The 18,083-nt window shown below is 43.0% G+C and overlaps 1 protein-coding gene across 1 annotated transcript in view; it reads right to left on the reverse strand.

Annotated features, from left to right (window-relative positions):
- The window catches only part of chuk (component of inhibitor of nuclear factor kappa B kinase complex), a 98,834-nt gene that overhangs the window by 18,321 nt on the left and 62,430 nt on the right, over positions 1-18,083 (reverse strand). Inside the window, exon 22 of the mRNA XM_069885482.1 lies at positions 3,639-5,168. Within this exon, the coding sequence (XP_069741583.1) occupies positions 5,118-5,168 (51 nt within the window). The 3' untranslated portion in view covers positions 3,639-5,117. The remainder of the gene's footprint in view (positions 1-3,638; positions 5,169-18,083) is intronic.

Here is an 18,083-nt window from a genome sequence, read left to right on the forward strand (position 1 = left end):
AACCCTCTTGATATGAAGGCCAACATACCATTTGCCTTTTTAACCGCCTGCTGTACCTGGTAAGGTCCTGCATGCTCGCCTTCAGAGACTGATGTACAAGTACCCCTAGGTCTCTCTGCACTTCCCCATCTCTTAATCTATTGCCATTCAAATAGTAATCTGCCCTCCGGTTTGTATTACCAAAGTGGATAACCTCACATTTATCCACATTGTAGTGCATTTGCCATGTATCTGCCCAGTCCCTCAATTTATCCAAATCACACTGGAGCTTCCTGACCCCCTCTTCCGTGCACACAACCCCTCCTAGCTTAGTGTCATCTGCAAATTTGGAGATATTACATCCAATCCCCTCATCCAGATCATTAATGTAAATTGTGAACAGCTGGCATCCCAGTACAGATCCCTGTGGTACCCCACTGGTCACTGGCTGCCAGTCAGAAAACGAGCCATTTATCCCAACTCTCTGTCTTCTACCTGCCAGCCAGTTCTCAATCCACATCAATACTTTGCCCCCAATCCCATGAGCCTTGACTTTGGAAGCCAGTCATTTATGCGGGACCTTATCGAAGGCCTTTTGGAAGTCCAGGTACACCACATCCACTGGCTCCCCCCCATCTATTTTACCTGTCACCATCTCAAAGAATTCCAATAGATTTGTCAAGCACGATTTACCTTTTGTAAATCCATGTTGACTCCATCCGATCCCTTCTCTGCTAGTCATATGATCCGCTATTACATCTTAATAATGGATTCCATCATTTTGCCCACTACTGATGTAAGGCTCACAGGCCGATAATTCCCCGCTTTTTCTCTACCCCCCTTTTTAAATAGTGGGGTAACATTAGCTACCCTCCAATCCATGGGTACTGATCCTAAGTCTATCGAGTTCTGGAAAATAATTCTTAAAGCATCTGCTATCTGAATGGCCACTTCCTTGAGTACCCTAGGATGTAGATTATCAGGCCCTTGGGATTTATCTGCCTTCAATCCCATCAATTTCCCCAAGACCTAGACCTTAGAGATACTTATTTCTTTCAGTTCCTCCCTTGCATTAGTCTCTATGTTTCCCAACATACTTGGGAGGTTATTTGTATCCTCTCTTGTAAAAACAGAACTAAAGTAAGAATTTAATTGGTCTGCCATTTCCTTATTCCCCATTATATATTCCCCTGATTCCGACTGCAAGGGACCTACTCTGGATTTCACCAATCTTTTCCTCTTGACATATTTATAAAAGCTTTTGCAGTCAGTTTTTATATTTGCCGCAAGCTTACTTTCGTAATTTATTTTTGCTCTCTTGATTAATCCCTTTGTCCTCCTTTGCTGCATCTTGAACTGCTCCCAGTCTTCGGTTGCAGTACTTTTTTTGGCCAATTGATATGTTCTCTCTTTGGACCCAATGCTGTCTCTAATTTCCCTTGTTATCCACGGTTGAGTCACCTTTTTTGGTTTATTTTTATGCCAAACCGGTATATACGATTTTTGCAATTTCTCCATTAGATCTGTGAATGCTTTCCATTGTCTATCCACAGTCAACTCCCCCATAAACACCACCCAATCAATCTTACTCAACTCCCGTCTCATACCATCATAATTCCCTTTATTTAAATTCAGGACCTTAGTCTCGGTTTTAATTTCATCACTCTCCATGTCAAGTGAGAATTCGATAATATTGTGATCGCTCCTACCCAAAGGGCCTCACACAACAAGATTGCTGATTAGCCCCTTATCATTGCATAATACCCAATCTAAAATGGCCTGCTCCCGAGTTGGTTCCTCGACATATTGGTCTAGATAACCGTCCCGTAAACATTCAAGGAATTCCTCCTCCTCTGTATTTTTACCAATTTGACTAGTCCAATCTATATGCAAATTAAAGTCTCCCATGATGACAGCTGTTCCCTTATTGCATGCTTTTCTAATTTCTCTTTTAATGCCTTCCCTCACCTCTACACTACTATTTGGAGGCCTATATACCACCCCCACTAACGTTTTCCGCCCCTTGCTATTCCTCAGTTCTACCCATATAGATTCCGCATCTTCTGAGATAATATCCTTCCTGTCAATCGTGTCGGTCCCTTCTCTCACCATCAATACTACCCCACCCCCTTTTCTTTCTTGCCGATCCCTCCTAAATATCGTATACCCCGGGATGTTAAGTTCCCAGGCTTGCCCACCCTGCAGCCATGTTTCTGTAATCCCAATCAAATCATATTTGTTTATCTCAATTTCCACAGCTAATTCGTCTACCTTGTTCCGAATGCTTCTTGCATTAAGATATAAAGCCTTCAGATTTGCTTTTTTCACCCTCCTTGCTCTTTCTGATTTTTTACTTTCGCTGCCTTAACCTAACTTTTCCTGTTTTATCTTTTCTGTCCTTTGCCCTATCATACAGGTTCCCACCCCCCTGCCAAATTAGTTTAAATCGCACCCGACGCCTGTACCAAACCTAGCTGCCAATATATTGACCCCTTTTGGGTTTAGGTGTAACCCATCCTTCTTATAGAGGTCATGCCTTCCCCAAAAGAGATCCCAATGATCCAAGAAGCCAAAAACCCTGTCCTTTACACCAGCCTCTCAGCCACACATTCATTTTTCTTAACCTTCCATTTTTGTCCTCAGTTGCACTTGGCACAGGTAGCAAACCAGAGATCACCACCCTGGCTGTCCTATTTCTTAGTTTCTGTCCTAGCTCTCTGTAATCCTTTTTCAGTACTTCCTCCTTTTTATCTATGTCATTGGTACCCACATGTACCAAGACATCAGGCTGTTCGCCTTCCCCTTTTAGAATACCCTGGACCCGATTTGAGATATCCCGCACCCTTGCACCAGGGAGGCAGCACACAATGCGGGCATACCTATCTGGCTCACAGAATCTCCTGTCTGTATTTCTGACAATGGAGTCCCCAATGACTACTGCATTCCTCTTTACCTTTTGGTCCACCATGCCAGGCTCAGTGCCAGTGACCTGGTCACTGCTGCCAGCTTCTGTCAGGTCATCTCCCTCAACAGCATCCAACAAAATATACCTGTTACTGAGAGGGATATTCACAGGTGTGCTCTCCATTTACCTGGTATTTTTCTTCCCACCCCTGACAGTTACCCACTTACCTGACACATCTGGTCTTGGGGTAACTATGTCCCTGAAAGTTGAATCTATCAACTCCTCATTCTCCCTTACCAGCCGTAGGTCCTCAAGTTGCAGCTCCAGTTCCCCAACTCGGTCCTTAAGGAACTGCATCTCGGTGCACCTGACGCAGATGTGGCTATTTGGGAGGGTGGGACTCACCCATGGTTCCCACATCTGACATCCAGTACAAAGCACTAACCCCATAGGCATGACTGAGCTAAAATAATGCCACTTACCTTTCTCCTTGCCTGCTTTTGCCTAAGCCTGTTGAGCCAAAGGCTAGAAGTCCCACTCCTTCAGTGCCTCACTCACTCAGTGCGCCACTCCTCGCTGGCCGCTCCCTCCCCTTTTACTCCTTTTACTGGCCCCTTGACCAATTAACCAGTCACTCTCTCCAAGCTCCTACTCCTCTGACTCACAGCTCAAACTCCAGCTGCTGCCTCCTCAGACTCCCAGCCTGATTTGAGTAGGCCCAAGCCCCAGTAAGCCCTTGTATTTAACTGCTTACCTCCAAGTCACTCTCTCCGAGCTTCTCCTCCTTCGACTCCCAGCTCGAATTTACATATAGATTGGACTAACCAAATTAGTAAGTCCAGCTATTTATTCTACTCACCTCTCTGATGCTGTCTCTTGGCTCCTCCTCCTCTCACCCGACACCAGGCACTGACTCACTGTCTCCTCTGACCCTGAGTCTGACCTTTCTGAGCCCAAGTATTATAACGTAATTTCAACTTCGTTAAAGCAGATTTTTTTTATCTTCTGTAACATCTTTCTGAAATTCCTTTTCCAACTCAGTAATTTGCCTCTCCATGTTGTTTTTTTAACTTTCATAGTATAACTAATAATTTGCCCACGCAAATATGCTTTCAAAGCGTCCCACAATACAAAATAACTACTTACTGAATTAGTATTCTCAGTCAAGAATAAAGCAATCTGTTCCTTAACAAAAGTAATAAACTCTGGTTTCTTCAGTAGCATTGTATTAAACCTCCATCTATAAGACAATGTACCACTTCTGGATTTGCCCAGGAGAAGAACAACATAGAATGATCCGATATAACCCAGCTTTTATATTCAGCCTGTAGTATTCTACCTTGTAAATGTGCTGATACCAAAAAAAATCTATTCTAGAAAATGAATCATGTCTAGATGAATGAAAAGAAAAATCTTTCTCTATAGGATTTACTCTCCTCCAAACATCAATTAAATTCAAATCTTTCATCAGAGCTCCTATTTGTATTGCCGTCTTAGATTTCCTTATACTTTTCGGAGATCTATCCAATAAAGGATCTAAAACACAGTTAAATTCTCCCCCAATTAAAATATTTTCATTAGCCTGATTTAACAGTAAAAAAGCCTCCGTCATGAACCGTTCATCGTCTACATTAGGTGCATAAATATTTAACAAGGTCCATGATTCAGGAAAAATTTTACAATTCACCATCAAAACCCTCCCTCCATTTCCTTCAAATAATTCCAATTCAAACGGTAATTTTTTATGAATTAAAATCACTACACCTACCTTAGAATTAAAAGAAAACACATGACCAACCCATTCTCTCTTCAATTTCAAATGTTTTTTTCAGTCAAATGTGTCTCTTGCAAAAAAAAATATCAACTTTCATTTTCTTTATGTAAGACAATACTTGTTTACGCTTAATGGGATTATTCAATCCCTGAACATTAAAAGTTGCAAAACTCAAATTAGACATTTCGTTAGTAATAAACTTCACACTACTATAAAATTGCTCCCCTTTCTAATTCCCTTAATATTCTGAACCCTCCCCCTAAATAAAAATCTGGGTGTGGTAAAACCCACTAGTGGCAGATGAGTATAAGGTCTCAGTGTCAGACTTTCACAAAGTACATAATCAAATATATTCAACCCAATGATTCCAGTCCCAATGATTGTTCTAGGTCTTCAATGTCATGAGACTTTCCGTCAATTTAACTTTCTTTCCATTCTTTCCATGCTTCCCATTACCATTTACCCTCCTTTTAGGCGACGATAATGGTGACTGTCCACTTCCTCGTAAATCTAGCAACAAATTAACAAAGATTAATGCATCATGATCATTTTCAAAAAATTGAGATTAAAAATTCCCATGAAAAGCAAATTTATAAACCTTTCACCACAATACTTCTTCAGCTGAATTAAATTCTCGGCGCCTTCTAATAATTTCTTGACTCAGATCAGCACAAAAAAAACTTATTTTGAACCATCATTGGAGCTTGATTTTGCTGCGCCTTCTGCATCGCAACTCGAGGTATAATTTCTCTATCCTGATAGTTCAAATAACGAATCAAAACTGCTCGCGGTGGTTGACCTGGAAACGGTTTTTTCCTCAACGCTCTGCGTGCCCGGTCTAGCATCAGACAATCCGAAAAAAATTCATTGCTCAGTACCTCAGGAATCCATTTCTTAAAAAACTTTACTGGATCTGAACCTTCCATATCTTCCTGGAGACCTACAATTTTTACATTTTTTCTTCAATCTTGATTCTCTAATTCCTTGATTCAGTAATTCCTTCTTCTGAAACCCCCAGTCCACAAAAGAATCCACCACTTTTTCCATTTTTTCTCTATTATGAGCCACTTGATTCTTACATTCAAAAAAAGCTTCTTCAATTTTTAAAAAATTATCCTGTACAGTATCCACTGTTTTTATACATCTACTAACATCACTTTTAACTACAGACATACAAGTCATCTCCGCACATATTATTTATTTTAGTTTTCACTTCCGTAAATCCTTGATTTATCTGAGAAGACATCTGCATTGACATGTTTTTCATTTGATGAGCAATCCCTTCCAATATTGAAAACACAGAATCCAGTCCAAGTTCCATCACTTCCCCTTGAGGCCGACCTTCTCTAATCCCAGTCCCCATATATTCTTCCTGTGTTGATTCCAGTAATGGTGTACTTTCTTCCTCTTCTGATACAGTGATTCCTCTTCCCGTGCGGCTGCGGGTCTGGATACCTGTCGACAGCGTGCCGACCTCGTCAGCCCGCCATCTTTCGGGGCCCCCCCACAGTCCACACCTTTTCTAATAGTTCTCGGACTCGCGATGCACCGCGCACGCCTGGAAGAGTCACCGATCACACAGGTGCGTCTTCTGACGCTACACTGAACGACCCCAGACCTCCAGGCATGACTGCGAGTTTGCGAGTCTGTCCCCGCTTGGCCGATGCGCCCACGCGCCTGGGCTCTCAGCGGTGCAATTCAGGGTTGGCCGAGCTTGTCACAGAACCGGCGCCATCTTGCGGACATGCGATCGGCGCCGGCGTAATACTCAGCCGAGCAGGGGTCCTTTGAGGCTTGGGAACTCCAGACGACGACTCCGTGGCTTCAACTTGGTAGGTAGGCCTCAATTCTTTAACATTTTTATAAGGTAATTTCTTTCGTAACTGAGTCTTTGATTTCTTCACATTTGTAGCCATTGCAATCCTCCACTATTCCAAAGTCTGTAAATATTATTTTTAACCACTTTTACAGGTTTTTAAATCGGGTATTTATGTCTAACTGGGGAAAGGTGGAACTACACGTCTTCCCTCTACGCCATCTTGCCACGCCCCCCAAACTTCCATATTTTTTAACCTATTTATTTTACTTTTTTTTTGCCAGTTGCCGGTTGCTTGAGTTCCAGATAACAGGAGTTTTACTGTATTGGTTTTGGAGGCAGGATAGAAGAGGTTCACTGCTTCTCAACCACTACTATTGTTATATTTTTTATATCTAGCAATGTTAATATAATATGAATGTTTGCACTGTGACGCTGCTGTAAATTACCAAATTTCATGACTTGTTAATGACAATAAATCCTGATTCTAAGATTTAGGATAGTCAATTTCAAGCAATGAAACCACTTCTCCCAAGAAGGTGGTGCATCTGTGGAATTCTCTGCCAAAGGAAGCTGGAGAGGCTGCCTCATAATATATTTAAACCTTTGGACTTGGTGTCCCTGTTTTCAAGGACGACCAACAATTGTATTTACTCCATGTCCCTGTTTTCCAGGATTGGTTTTATACTCAACCAGCAGCTGGTTCACACTGTAGTTTACCCACGGACCCAGTCTGGAGTATAAAGTTAAAAATGGTCGAAGTCCAAAGGATTAAGGCAACGATAGATTTTAGAGAATTGAAGGGGGGGGGGGTGTGGTGGTTAAGGGTTATGGACAGGCAGGTAGGTGGAACTCGATCCACAGTCAGATCAGCCAGGAACCTATCGAGTGGCATAACAAATTCAACAGGCCTGAGGGCCAACTCCTCCAATTCCTGACACTTAGGAAATTGGACAGTTTCTGTCCAAACAGCATTATGTCTTGTATTTGTCACTGAATTGTGCATTGAATGTTCTGGCTATTTTAAGAAAACATAGCTATCCCTATCTCAGTAAAGTTCCGTTACTTTTGCTATTTAATCCCTGTCATGTCAGTGTGCACGGATCGACTGGAAAGGGCAGAGCAACAAGCCACAGCAAGAAAACCGAGCAAGATGGATGAGCTGCCAAAAGGTATTTCAAACCATGAAAAAAAAACTCTCCACCACCTGTCACGTGACCCCCCCCCCCCCCCCCCCCCCGGTGGTTTGATTGCTTGCCCAGTTTTAAATTAGGAGCCATTTCTGTTTGGAGTGTGATTTGTACAGACATGCCTATCTTTGGGTCTGCTTATTTAAAGAGGAATCTATTGGCGCTAATTCAAAGAAATGTTACTAATTTGGTCTCAAGGATGAAAGATTTGTCAAATGAGGAAAATTATGATGAACGGTGTTGTCACTGAAGTGTATATTTTGAGCATTTGACAGGGTAGCTGGAGTGGATATCTCTCCTAATGGAGGAATCTCAAACTGGGACACACAGTTACTGAGTAAGGGATTGCCTATTGAAGTAAAAAAAAAATTGTTCTTTTTCAAAGGGTCATAAGAACACAAGAAATAGGAGCAGAAGTCAGCCACTTGCCCCTTCGAGCCTGCTCCGTCATTCAACTAGATCATGGCTGATCTGATGATAGGCTCATCTCCATCTACCTGCCTTTTCCCCATATCCCTCAATTCCCTTACAATGTAAAACTCTATCCAACCTAGTCTTCAATGTATTTTCTGAGGTCACTTCCTCTGCGAATTTCAGACAGATCTCTGTCCGAAATCTACTACCCTGAATATTGAGGCTATGCCCCCTAGTTTTAGCCTCTTTAGAGATTCACTGGGAGATCTGGAGCTCAAGCCAGCCAATATATGAGGAAAGTACTGCCTTTAGGAGAATGAGAGGAGTCTGGGTTGAAACATGCAAGATCCTGAAGGGACAAGAGTTTGCAGATTCTGGAATCTGAAGCAAACAAACCTCTGGAGGAATTCAGTAGGTCAAGAGTTTGAAGGATCCTCTCAGGATATAATGCATACAAGTTTTATGCTCATTTCAGTTTATTGTCATGTGTATCCAGGTTCATTTTGCATGCTATGCAGCAACTCAACTCGTAAACTAGGTTAACAAATAAAACACCTCAGAATGCAAGGTTACATTCAGTTTGAATGGATCTAGGACAATATTACTTTACACATGTGAAGTTCATTCATCAGGAGTTTGATAGCATCAGGAGATAAAACCGTGACCTCAAACTGATATACGACTTCACACTCGTGAATCTTCACGACAAAAGTGTGACAGTTTACAAGAAAAATCACAACATGCATTCATTACATTTTAATTAATCTTTTTCTAAATATGTCCCAATTTGATCATGAACAACAGCAAAGACTTTGATTAACAAGGTTAGGAAGACAACAGTATCCAATCCCAATTATTTGGTACATTGTTGCTTCTATGTTGTGTTTAGAACTGGCAATTAGAAACAAAAGTTGAGCTATCGTTCTGTTTTGAAATGTAATCAAAATGCTGGAAACTTCCTAACAGAAAGAGCAGTCTGTCCTAGTTGGCAGTCGAATATCAAGCACCATCTCGCTGAGCACTGGCACACCTCAGGGCCATGTGCTCAGCCCATTCCTGTTCATACCAATGACTCAGCTCCAACAGAGTTATCAAGTTTGCAGGTGACACAACAGTAGTTGGCTTCATTGGCAACAATGAGTCGCACGACAAAGAGGTGGAAAATCTCATGAAATGGTGCAAGGATAACAACCCAAGTCTCAACATGAACAATCCAAAAGAGATGATTGTGGGCATCAGGAGGACCACAAGCTTAGTGGTCGAGGGCGTAGATGATTCCTGGAGACCATTTTAGAAGTGATCTATCCTGGAAACACATCTCCTCATTTGTCCAGAAGTTGCAACTGTGACTGCTATTTCTCAGAAGGTTGAGGTGGGCAAGGCAACCAGCCATCGTTCTATTAACTTTCTAAAGTTTCATCAAGAGTATCCTGGCCAGATGCATCACAATGTATTGGATTGGAGGTCAATCCACAGGACCATAAAAGCAGCAGAGAGGATCACTGGGGTCTCCCTCCTTCTCTCCCCCCCACCCACCCCCAAATCAATATAATTTACTGAGATTGTAAAAAAATCAGTGAGGACCCTTCCCACTCTGCGCGCAGCATCTTCCAGTTACTCCAATCAGGAAAGTGATGCAGAAGTATTAGAGCCAGAACTACCAAGCTGAAGAACAGGTTCTTCCCAAAGGCATTAAGAATGCCAAATGACTGATGAACTACTAAAACAACTCTCTGAGACTCCACTATGTCTGTATGTGTGTTTGCACTGTGGACGGAAGAACACCATTTCATCAGGTTGTGCTGGTATAATCTGGTGATAAATCAACGAACCTTGTTTTAAGTGTATTTTTTTCGCATTGTAACTTGATTCCTCTCTCTTATTTTTTCACCATCTTTCTGAATATCTGCACATCACACTTTCACACAATTTTAACCCAATGAATAGAGGGCAGAATAGAAGGAATGAGAATTCTACAGATGAAACTGTTAAAAATGTTAGATTCCTGGGCAAGAAATGGTCTAAAGATGAAACACATAGAATAATTAAGCGTTCAGTATGAGATTTTCTTTTCCATTTGTGAAATATAAAGTGTTCACAATCACTACTCTGGAGACAAGGTCTTGAAGAACAGGTTCAGCTTTATTTCGAGTCTGCAGAGTTGGGTGTCCCTAGTCTGGAGGCACACCAGAGGTTCAGAATCATCACTCTTTTGTACAGTCCCGCGCTCAACATCACCCCACTGTCATTTACCTTCTTCCAATCAGAATCCCAATACATTACAACTTTCTCCTTTTCCCTTCCATCAATACAGGTATCGCTCAGTTCCTCCCTCTTCATGCATCGCGTGTTATGACAATTAGTTCATTCTTCCTTAGGGGCGTCTAAGTTAATATTCATGTCTCTATTAAGCAAGTGCAGTACTAGCTATAGACTACCTTAGGATACTGTACCAGCCTGAACCAGATCCTTGCATCCTTGGGGTTCCTGATAAGAAGAGGGCTACTAGCTAGTATTGTCTATTTTCAAGCTCTCATCTACATTCTTTGCATTCCATCCCTTTTCACAGAATGGTGCGAGTTTAATCATCTTCAACCATATTTCACAATTCCTCCCTTTTCTCTTTACCGTATTTTTGATAAAACTGCATTATTGTTCACTTTTTGTTTCCTCAAATTGTTGTAACACGAGTTGAATTTGTCGTTGTTCATCTGCCATGGTGTGGTATTTTCGCACATACCCAACAATCTGTTTGATTTTGGTTCTTTGCATAATTAGTACATAGAGAGATAAAAGAATTTTTAGGTTCAACATGCAAAACTATGATATGAATAAGTACAAATTAGCGTAAAAGTTTCGTTATTGTAGTTTTCTTTTCTGTCCCTTTTTACTCCCCTTTCTTTCCCTCTGTGGCTGGTGGTGGGTCCACTGGTCCCTTTATCCTTGAAAAGAAAACCCCTTTTCCTACGTTTGGACAGTACCAGATATGATCTGCTCCACCAGGGCTGAAACTTTTCTTTTTTCCATGATTTGATCAGGACCCAGTCACCAGCATTCACAGAGTTGATAGGGAAATCCAGAGGAGGGCTCTGTGCCAGCAGACCCTTAGCTTTTAAATCTGCAAGAGAACGAGAGACTGCCAATAAATAGTTCCTTAAAAACACATCATTACTTTCAACTGTAGGTATTCCTTCTACCCGCCTCAAATCTTCTTTTAGTTTTGTAATTTGCCTTTTTAAAGTGGCATTCATTCACTCCACTCTTTCCAAATTCTGTGGATACCATGGTGTATGCAGCTTCCATTCTATTCCTAAGGCTTCACAGACCAGGCTGTGAATTTTAGAAGCGAAGTGCATTCCCCAATCTGAATTGATGGACTCGGCTATTCCATATCGGGGTACAATTTGTTCCAGAATTATTTTTGCCACTGCTTGTGCAGTGGCATTGACGGTGGGGAACGCTTCGACCCATCTCGTGAAGTGGTCCACTATTACTAGTAGAAATTTCCATCGCTGGACCTTAGGGAGTTCAGTGAAATCCACTTGTATCTGCTGAAACGGCCAGATTGCTGAAGGTTGTCCTCCTCCAGGCATAGCTTTCATAACTTTCTTATTAACCTTTAAACAGATCACACAGTGGTTCACTGTCTGTCTTGCTATGGTATAGACTCCTCTGCAGGTGTAAGTTCGTAAGAATGCATCACACAATGCTTGTGCTCCCCAGTGGGAGCGTGAGTGCAGTTCCCCTAGTATCTGCTGGATGATTTCTTTATTTAACAATTGTCTTCCATCGGGGAGCCACCATTTTCCATCTTCCATCTTCCTTGCTCCCATCTTTTTCATTTGTTCTTCTTCAGCCCTTCTCTAAGAGGTATCAGAGTCATCATGTGCTCTGTTCCTGATCGTTCCGCTTGTCGGGCAGTTCATCAGCCATCGATTTCCTCACGCTTCTGGTGAGTTCCCCTTCTGATGTCCTGTTACGTGTACTATGGCAATTCTTTCTGGTTTGATTAATGCTTCCAAAGTTTTTTCAATTAGTTGCTCATGAGCCAGTTCTTTTCCTTTGCTGTTATCATACCCCATTCTTTCCAAATTTTCCCAAATGTGTGTACCACTCCAAACGCATATTTCGAATCTGTATCTATGGTACCTTCCTGCCCTTCCAACAGTTCCAGGGCTCTCATTAGGGCATACAACTCGCAGGACTGAGCAGGCCAGCTGCCGGGCAGACGCCCAGTTTCCACCTTGGTTCCGGTAACTCCATCAACGATAAGCATATCCACTGTATCTCTTTCCATCTATACAGCTTGATGATCCATCTACGAACTACCATTGTCCTTCCGAGAGGGGCTCCTCTTCTAAGTCATCTCGACTTTTCGTTTGCAGCTTGACCACCTCGCTACAGTCGTGCCCTAAGACCTCTGGTTCTTTATCTTCTCCTGATGAGTACAGGAACTGTGAAGGATTCAGACTTTTATCTGTGCAAGTTGTTAAGGCATCTTTTTCCATTAAGATTGCCTCATACTTTAAAATTCTCGAGTCTCTCAACCATCTGTGAGACTTCTGAGTTAAAATGGTTCTGACAGCGTGGGGAGTGAATACAACCAAAGGTAAATTTTCAGCTTTCTTCCACTAATACTGCTGTGGCTGCTACTGCTTGAATGCATTCTGGCCACCCTCGTGACACTGGGTCCAACATTTTTGAGAGTGCCACAGGTTGCCTTTGCCCTCCTCTTTCTGAGCTAGCACTCCCAAAGCTATCGCTTTTTCCACATTTACAAACAAGTGGAAAGGCTGATTAATATCAGGCAAAGCCAGGACCGGAGCATTAATCAAGTCTTTCTTCAAGCAATTAAATTTCTGCTGTTCCTCGAGATTCCACTCCACATTTTCTTTTACGCTTCCCAGTTTTTCATCTAAGAATCTGACTTTCTGTGCGTATCTATCTATCAGCAGTCGGCAATACTTGATTAATCCGAGGAACTTCCTTATCTCCTTCTGATTTTTAGGTATAGGCAGACCAGTGATACCAGCAATTCATTCAGGTCAAATTCTCTTTTTCCCTTGACTAATCAAGTGTCCCAAATACCTTACTTCCTGTTCCATGAATTGCAATTTATTCTTAGAAACTCTTAACCCTTTCTCTCCCAAGACATTTAGCAACTCAATGGTGGATTTACGAACTTCATTTTCCTTTGTTCCTGAAATCAACAGATCGTCTACATACCGTATTAACTGTGTTCCCGGAGTGCTTGGGTGTTCTTCTAATACTTGCTCTAAAACTTGTCCAAATAGATTCGGAGATTCTGTAAACCCTTGGGCAAGGTCTGTCCATCAATACTGCTGTTTTCTTCCAGAGTGTGGGTCCTCCCTCTCGAACGCAAACAAGTCCCGACTATTCTCATCCAAGGGGCAACTCCAAAAGACATCTTTCAAATCTACAACACTAAACCACTCATGTTCCGGGGGAATTCGAATCAATATGTTATAGGGGTTTGGAACTTCTGGATGTCGTGTTTAAACAATCTTATTTAATTCTCGTAGATCCTGGACCAAGCGGAAAGTCCCATCCGTTTTCCATACAGGGAGGTCAGGGGTGTTATAAAGGGACATGCAACTTTCTAGCATTCCATCTCGCAGCAAATTTTCAATAACCAGCTAAAGGCCTCTTCGTCCTTCTACTTAAATAGAAACTTTTTCACCTGTACTGGCTGGAACCCCTCCTTTAGGGTTATTTTGAGTGGGGTTATTTGCAATCCTCCCGTTTCCCCCTCCGGCCCAGACACAGTCCCCAATGTACTGGATATCCTCTTCCCTCAACGGGTACAATTTCACTATTATACATCCTTCCAATGGAGCGGTACCGACTCCTAGTTTAATTTGCAGATCTCATCCCATCAGATTCACCCCAGCTTGAGGAACCAGAATCAGTCTTGATACTTCACACAGACCCCCTTGATCAGAGGGGTCTTCATGACTCTCCCCCCTACTCCCGATACCTTTAATTGTGGTCTAGTGAATCTAACTCCCTCCGGTATAATGTTTAATGATGATCTAGTTGCCTCCGTGTCCACCAGAAAATGGCATCCTCTTTGTTGGGTCCCACCTGGAAGAAACCCCTGATACCTTTAATCCTCCCCAAAAGTCATCAGAGGGATCGCATCCCTTTCCCTCTTTCATTCGGGACATTCCTGTTTGAAATGTCCTACTTTCCCACAATAGTAACCCCTTGCCTGCTGGGGTTACCCAAAACTCAAGTACATCAACATAATAACAACAGGAACATTTCCATCGCTCAATTTCTCTATCAGAGGCGTCCCTCTGGTGGAGTCTAATCTCCTGGATGGAAGGTATAAGGCTCGTTGAGGAGGACTCATGTTGAACTAAATCTTTGGGGTCCCAATCCTGATAACCCTTTAGATACTTTATCTGCTGCCTCAACAAGAAATCACAACTTTATCATGGGTATGTGCTCAACTTTAAATTGCAAACAAATTGGTATCTTGTGTGGCCCCTTTAAGAGTTCTCTGCTCTGTAGTATTCTGCACAAACTCTTCTTCTGGGCTTCCTGCCAATTTGCCTGGCTGGTATCTTATGTTTTTATGCTGAGTTCTCTCTGTCCTCACTGAGAACGGCTTAATTTTTAAACTGTGCAAATGTAGACAAACATGTTTTAACAAAAACTTCTAGAATTTTCCACAGACTTTAATTCTTAACTTCTTCGTTACAGTGGCCAGATGATTTATCATGGCTCTGGGTTCGAGCACTAACAGTATCTGAAAATACTTTGGGTATTGCTGGCACAGAGGGGTCTAGATACAGGCAGATGATATGCTAATGGTGGTCCTTGAGGGGTCCATGAGGAGTACTTGGGGTCACTTGTCTCTCCCTCCTCCATCAGCCTTAAGACTTCTTTGTTTATCCTCCTGTGCAGGAGGCTTCTCCTGCCTACCCTTTGCTTTTTTTCCTTTCCTGATTTTTCCTGCCCTGCTCCTTTCTATATGCACATTCTTTCTGGAGGACATCCATAGGTTTACTGTCCCCCCTTCTACCAGTTTTACAGCGTTAGTTTGACAACCTGCAAGCCTATCTCTTTTCTTTCTTGTGCTAACAGGCGCCACTTTCCAATGAGCTCTTTAATGAATTCATCATCCCCCACCCAAACGGCCACAGCCTTCTCTTCCTAGTCTTTAATTTAATGTCTCAGAAACTTTTTGAATTATATTTTCAACCTCCAGATAGTTCTATTGACACAATTCCCCATTGTACCTCAGGTTCCCAAAACCTAAGCTCGCGCACGCACGCAGCTCCTTGAGCTCTTATTGAACCATGGTCCTGGACTGCTGAGTTCCCTGAAATCTCCCCGGAGACATTCCTTGGTCTCCGACCTGGCTCTTTTACAGGTCTATTTCTCATGGCTCTTCTGTCCTGCCTCCTCCAGCTCTGGGGCACAGGCCTCTACCCCTCCATCAGACTTTCTCACCTGTTGGTGCTCCTTGGGAGGGATATCACCAGCATCCTGGTGATTTTCCCCTCCCCTCTGACTGTCATACAGCAGGGGCAGGTGCTTCAAAGGATCCCAGGGAAGTATGTCTTCCTCCTCATTTTTTCACAGCAACCTTAAACAATTTGGTCACTTGGATCCAACACGCTGCATAATCTGACTCCTCCGGGTCTGGAGGACTTCTTTCATTTACGAATAAATTAAATTTCTGACATATCCAATCTTCATCTGACCCCAGTCGGGGCCACCAAACTGAAGACCCCAGAATCAGAGTCTAAGGCCATTTGTAACAACTAAACTTTATCATAGTTTCCTTCGTCTTTCCCTGGGTCCTTCCCTGACCCCTAACATCTGCCCCAATGGACTATCAGGCGGTATGTCAATCACGGGACCCCCCACTCTGGAGTCCCTTCTTCTCTCGGGTTCTCTTATTACCCATATCCCTGTCAGATCACTCACTCCTGACAGAATCCCGGTCGCCCAAGTAGTACTTAATAGTCAATTTTTCTTACCTGGGTCTCGTGCATGAGAGTTGCCCCGACCGAACCACTCCTCCCTTTTTCTGTTCCACTCCCTCTACCGGAGCTTCCCTAGGTCCTGCTCTCCAGAGTCTCCTGTCCGGATATCACTCGCTCAAACCGCTGACGGCAAGCAAGGAAATCGGAGACCACTGAAATCAGTGGGGGTGCACCTTCTCGTTCTTTGATAGCCAGTCGCCAAGCAGTGGGAGTTGAGGATCTCGGCTGAGTCCCCAAGCTTGTGAAATATAAAGTGTTCACAATCACTACCCTGGAGACAAAGTCTTAAAGAACAGGTTCAGCTTTATTTCGAGTCTGCAGAGTCGGGTGTCCCTAGTCTGGAGGCACACCGGAGGTTCAGAATCATCACTCTTCTGTACAGTCCCGCGCTCAACATCACCCCACCTTCATTTACCTTCTTCCAATCAGAATCCCAATACATTACAACATTCTCCTTTTCCCTTCCATCAATACAGGTATCACTCAGTTCCTCCCTCTTCATACATCGCATGTTATGTAAATTAGTTCATTCCCTCCTTAGGGGCGTCTAGGTTAATATTCATGTCTCTATTAAGCAAGTGCAGTACTAGCTATAGACTACCTTAGGACACTGTACCAGCCTGAACCAGATCCTTGCATCCTTGGGGTTCCTGATAAGAAGAGGGCTACTAGCTAGTATTGTCTGTTTTCAAGCTCTCATCTACATTCTTTGCATTCCATCCCTTTTCACAGAAGGGTGCGAGTTTAATCATCTTCAACTATATTTCACACATTTCTTTGCCTGGCATATTTTCTCTCAGTCACATTTCTTTACAGCCTTCATTGAATTCTTGTTTCTGATTATGTTAAGTCATATATCAGGCGAGCTTCAACAAAAATAGTCAAAAATGCAGCAGAAGCATCCCTCTTTCATGGCTGTCCTCGTCCTCAGCTTCATTACATCTTGACTTTTCCAACACTTGGCTCAAACTATTTTCTTTCTTTTTTTTAAGTGTCAAGAACGATGTGCTTCCACAAATCAATTCCCAAGACTCTGCCAAACTCCTCCTTCCAATCTCAAATTTTTCTATGATTGCGTTGTTATTTAATCATCTCCTTTCTCTGACTAAACCAACATCCTCAAGTAAGGTTTTAAAAAAAATTTAAATATACAGCACAGTAACATGAATCTGTGCCGCCCAATTACACTCAATTCACCTACAACTCCAGTACGTTTTGAATGAAAGGAGGAGCACCCCCCCCCACAACCCTGGGAAAACCCATGCAAACAAGGGGATAACGTACAAACTCCTTACAGACAGTGCAGGATTTGAACCCAAGTCCTGATCGCTGGAGCTTGTAAAGGTGTGGCTCTAACCACTGCACCAAATGTGCAACCCCTGCGGTATAGCGCAAAGGTATTCTTCAGCGCTTGACGTCCTGCTTTGCGGAAACTGCCAAAATGTTTGGCCTGGAAGTCAGCCTGAAGAAAACTGAGGTCCTCCATCAGCCAGCTCCCCACCATGACTACCAGCCCCCCCACATCTCCATCGGGCACACAAAACTCAAAACGGTCAACCAGTTTACCTATCTCGGCTGCACCATTTCATCAGATGCAAGGATCGACAATGAGATAGACAACAGACTCGCCAAGGCAAATAGCGCCTTTGGAAGACTACACAAAAGAGTCTGGAAAAACAACCAACTGAAAAACCTCACAAAGATAAGCGTATACAGAGCCGTTGTCATACCCACACTCCTGTTCGGCTCCGAATCATGGGTCCTCTACCGGCACCACCTACGGCTCCTAGAACGCTTCCACCAGCGCTGTCTCCGCTCCATCCTCAACATCCATTGGAGCGCTCACACCCCTAACGTCGAGGTACTCGAGATGGCAGAGGTCGACAGCATCGAGTCCACGCTGCTGAAGATCCAGCTGCGCTGGATGGGTCACGTCTCCAGAATGGAGGACCATCGCCTTCCCAAGATCGTATTATATGGCGAG

Source organism: Narcine bancroftii, chromosome 6 (assembly GCF_036971445.1).
Source record: "Narcine bancroftii isolate sNarBan1 chromosome 6, sNarBan1.hap1, whole genome shotgun sequence".
Taxonomy (NCBI): Eukaryota; Metazoa; Chordata; class Chondrichthyes; order Torpediniformes; family Narcinidae; genus Narcine; species Narcine bancroftii.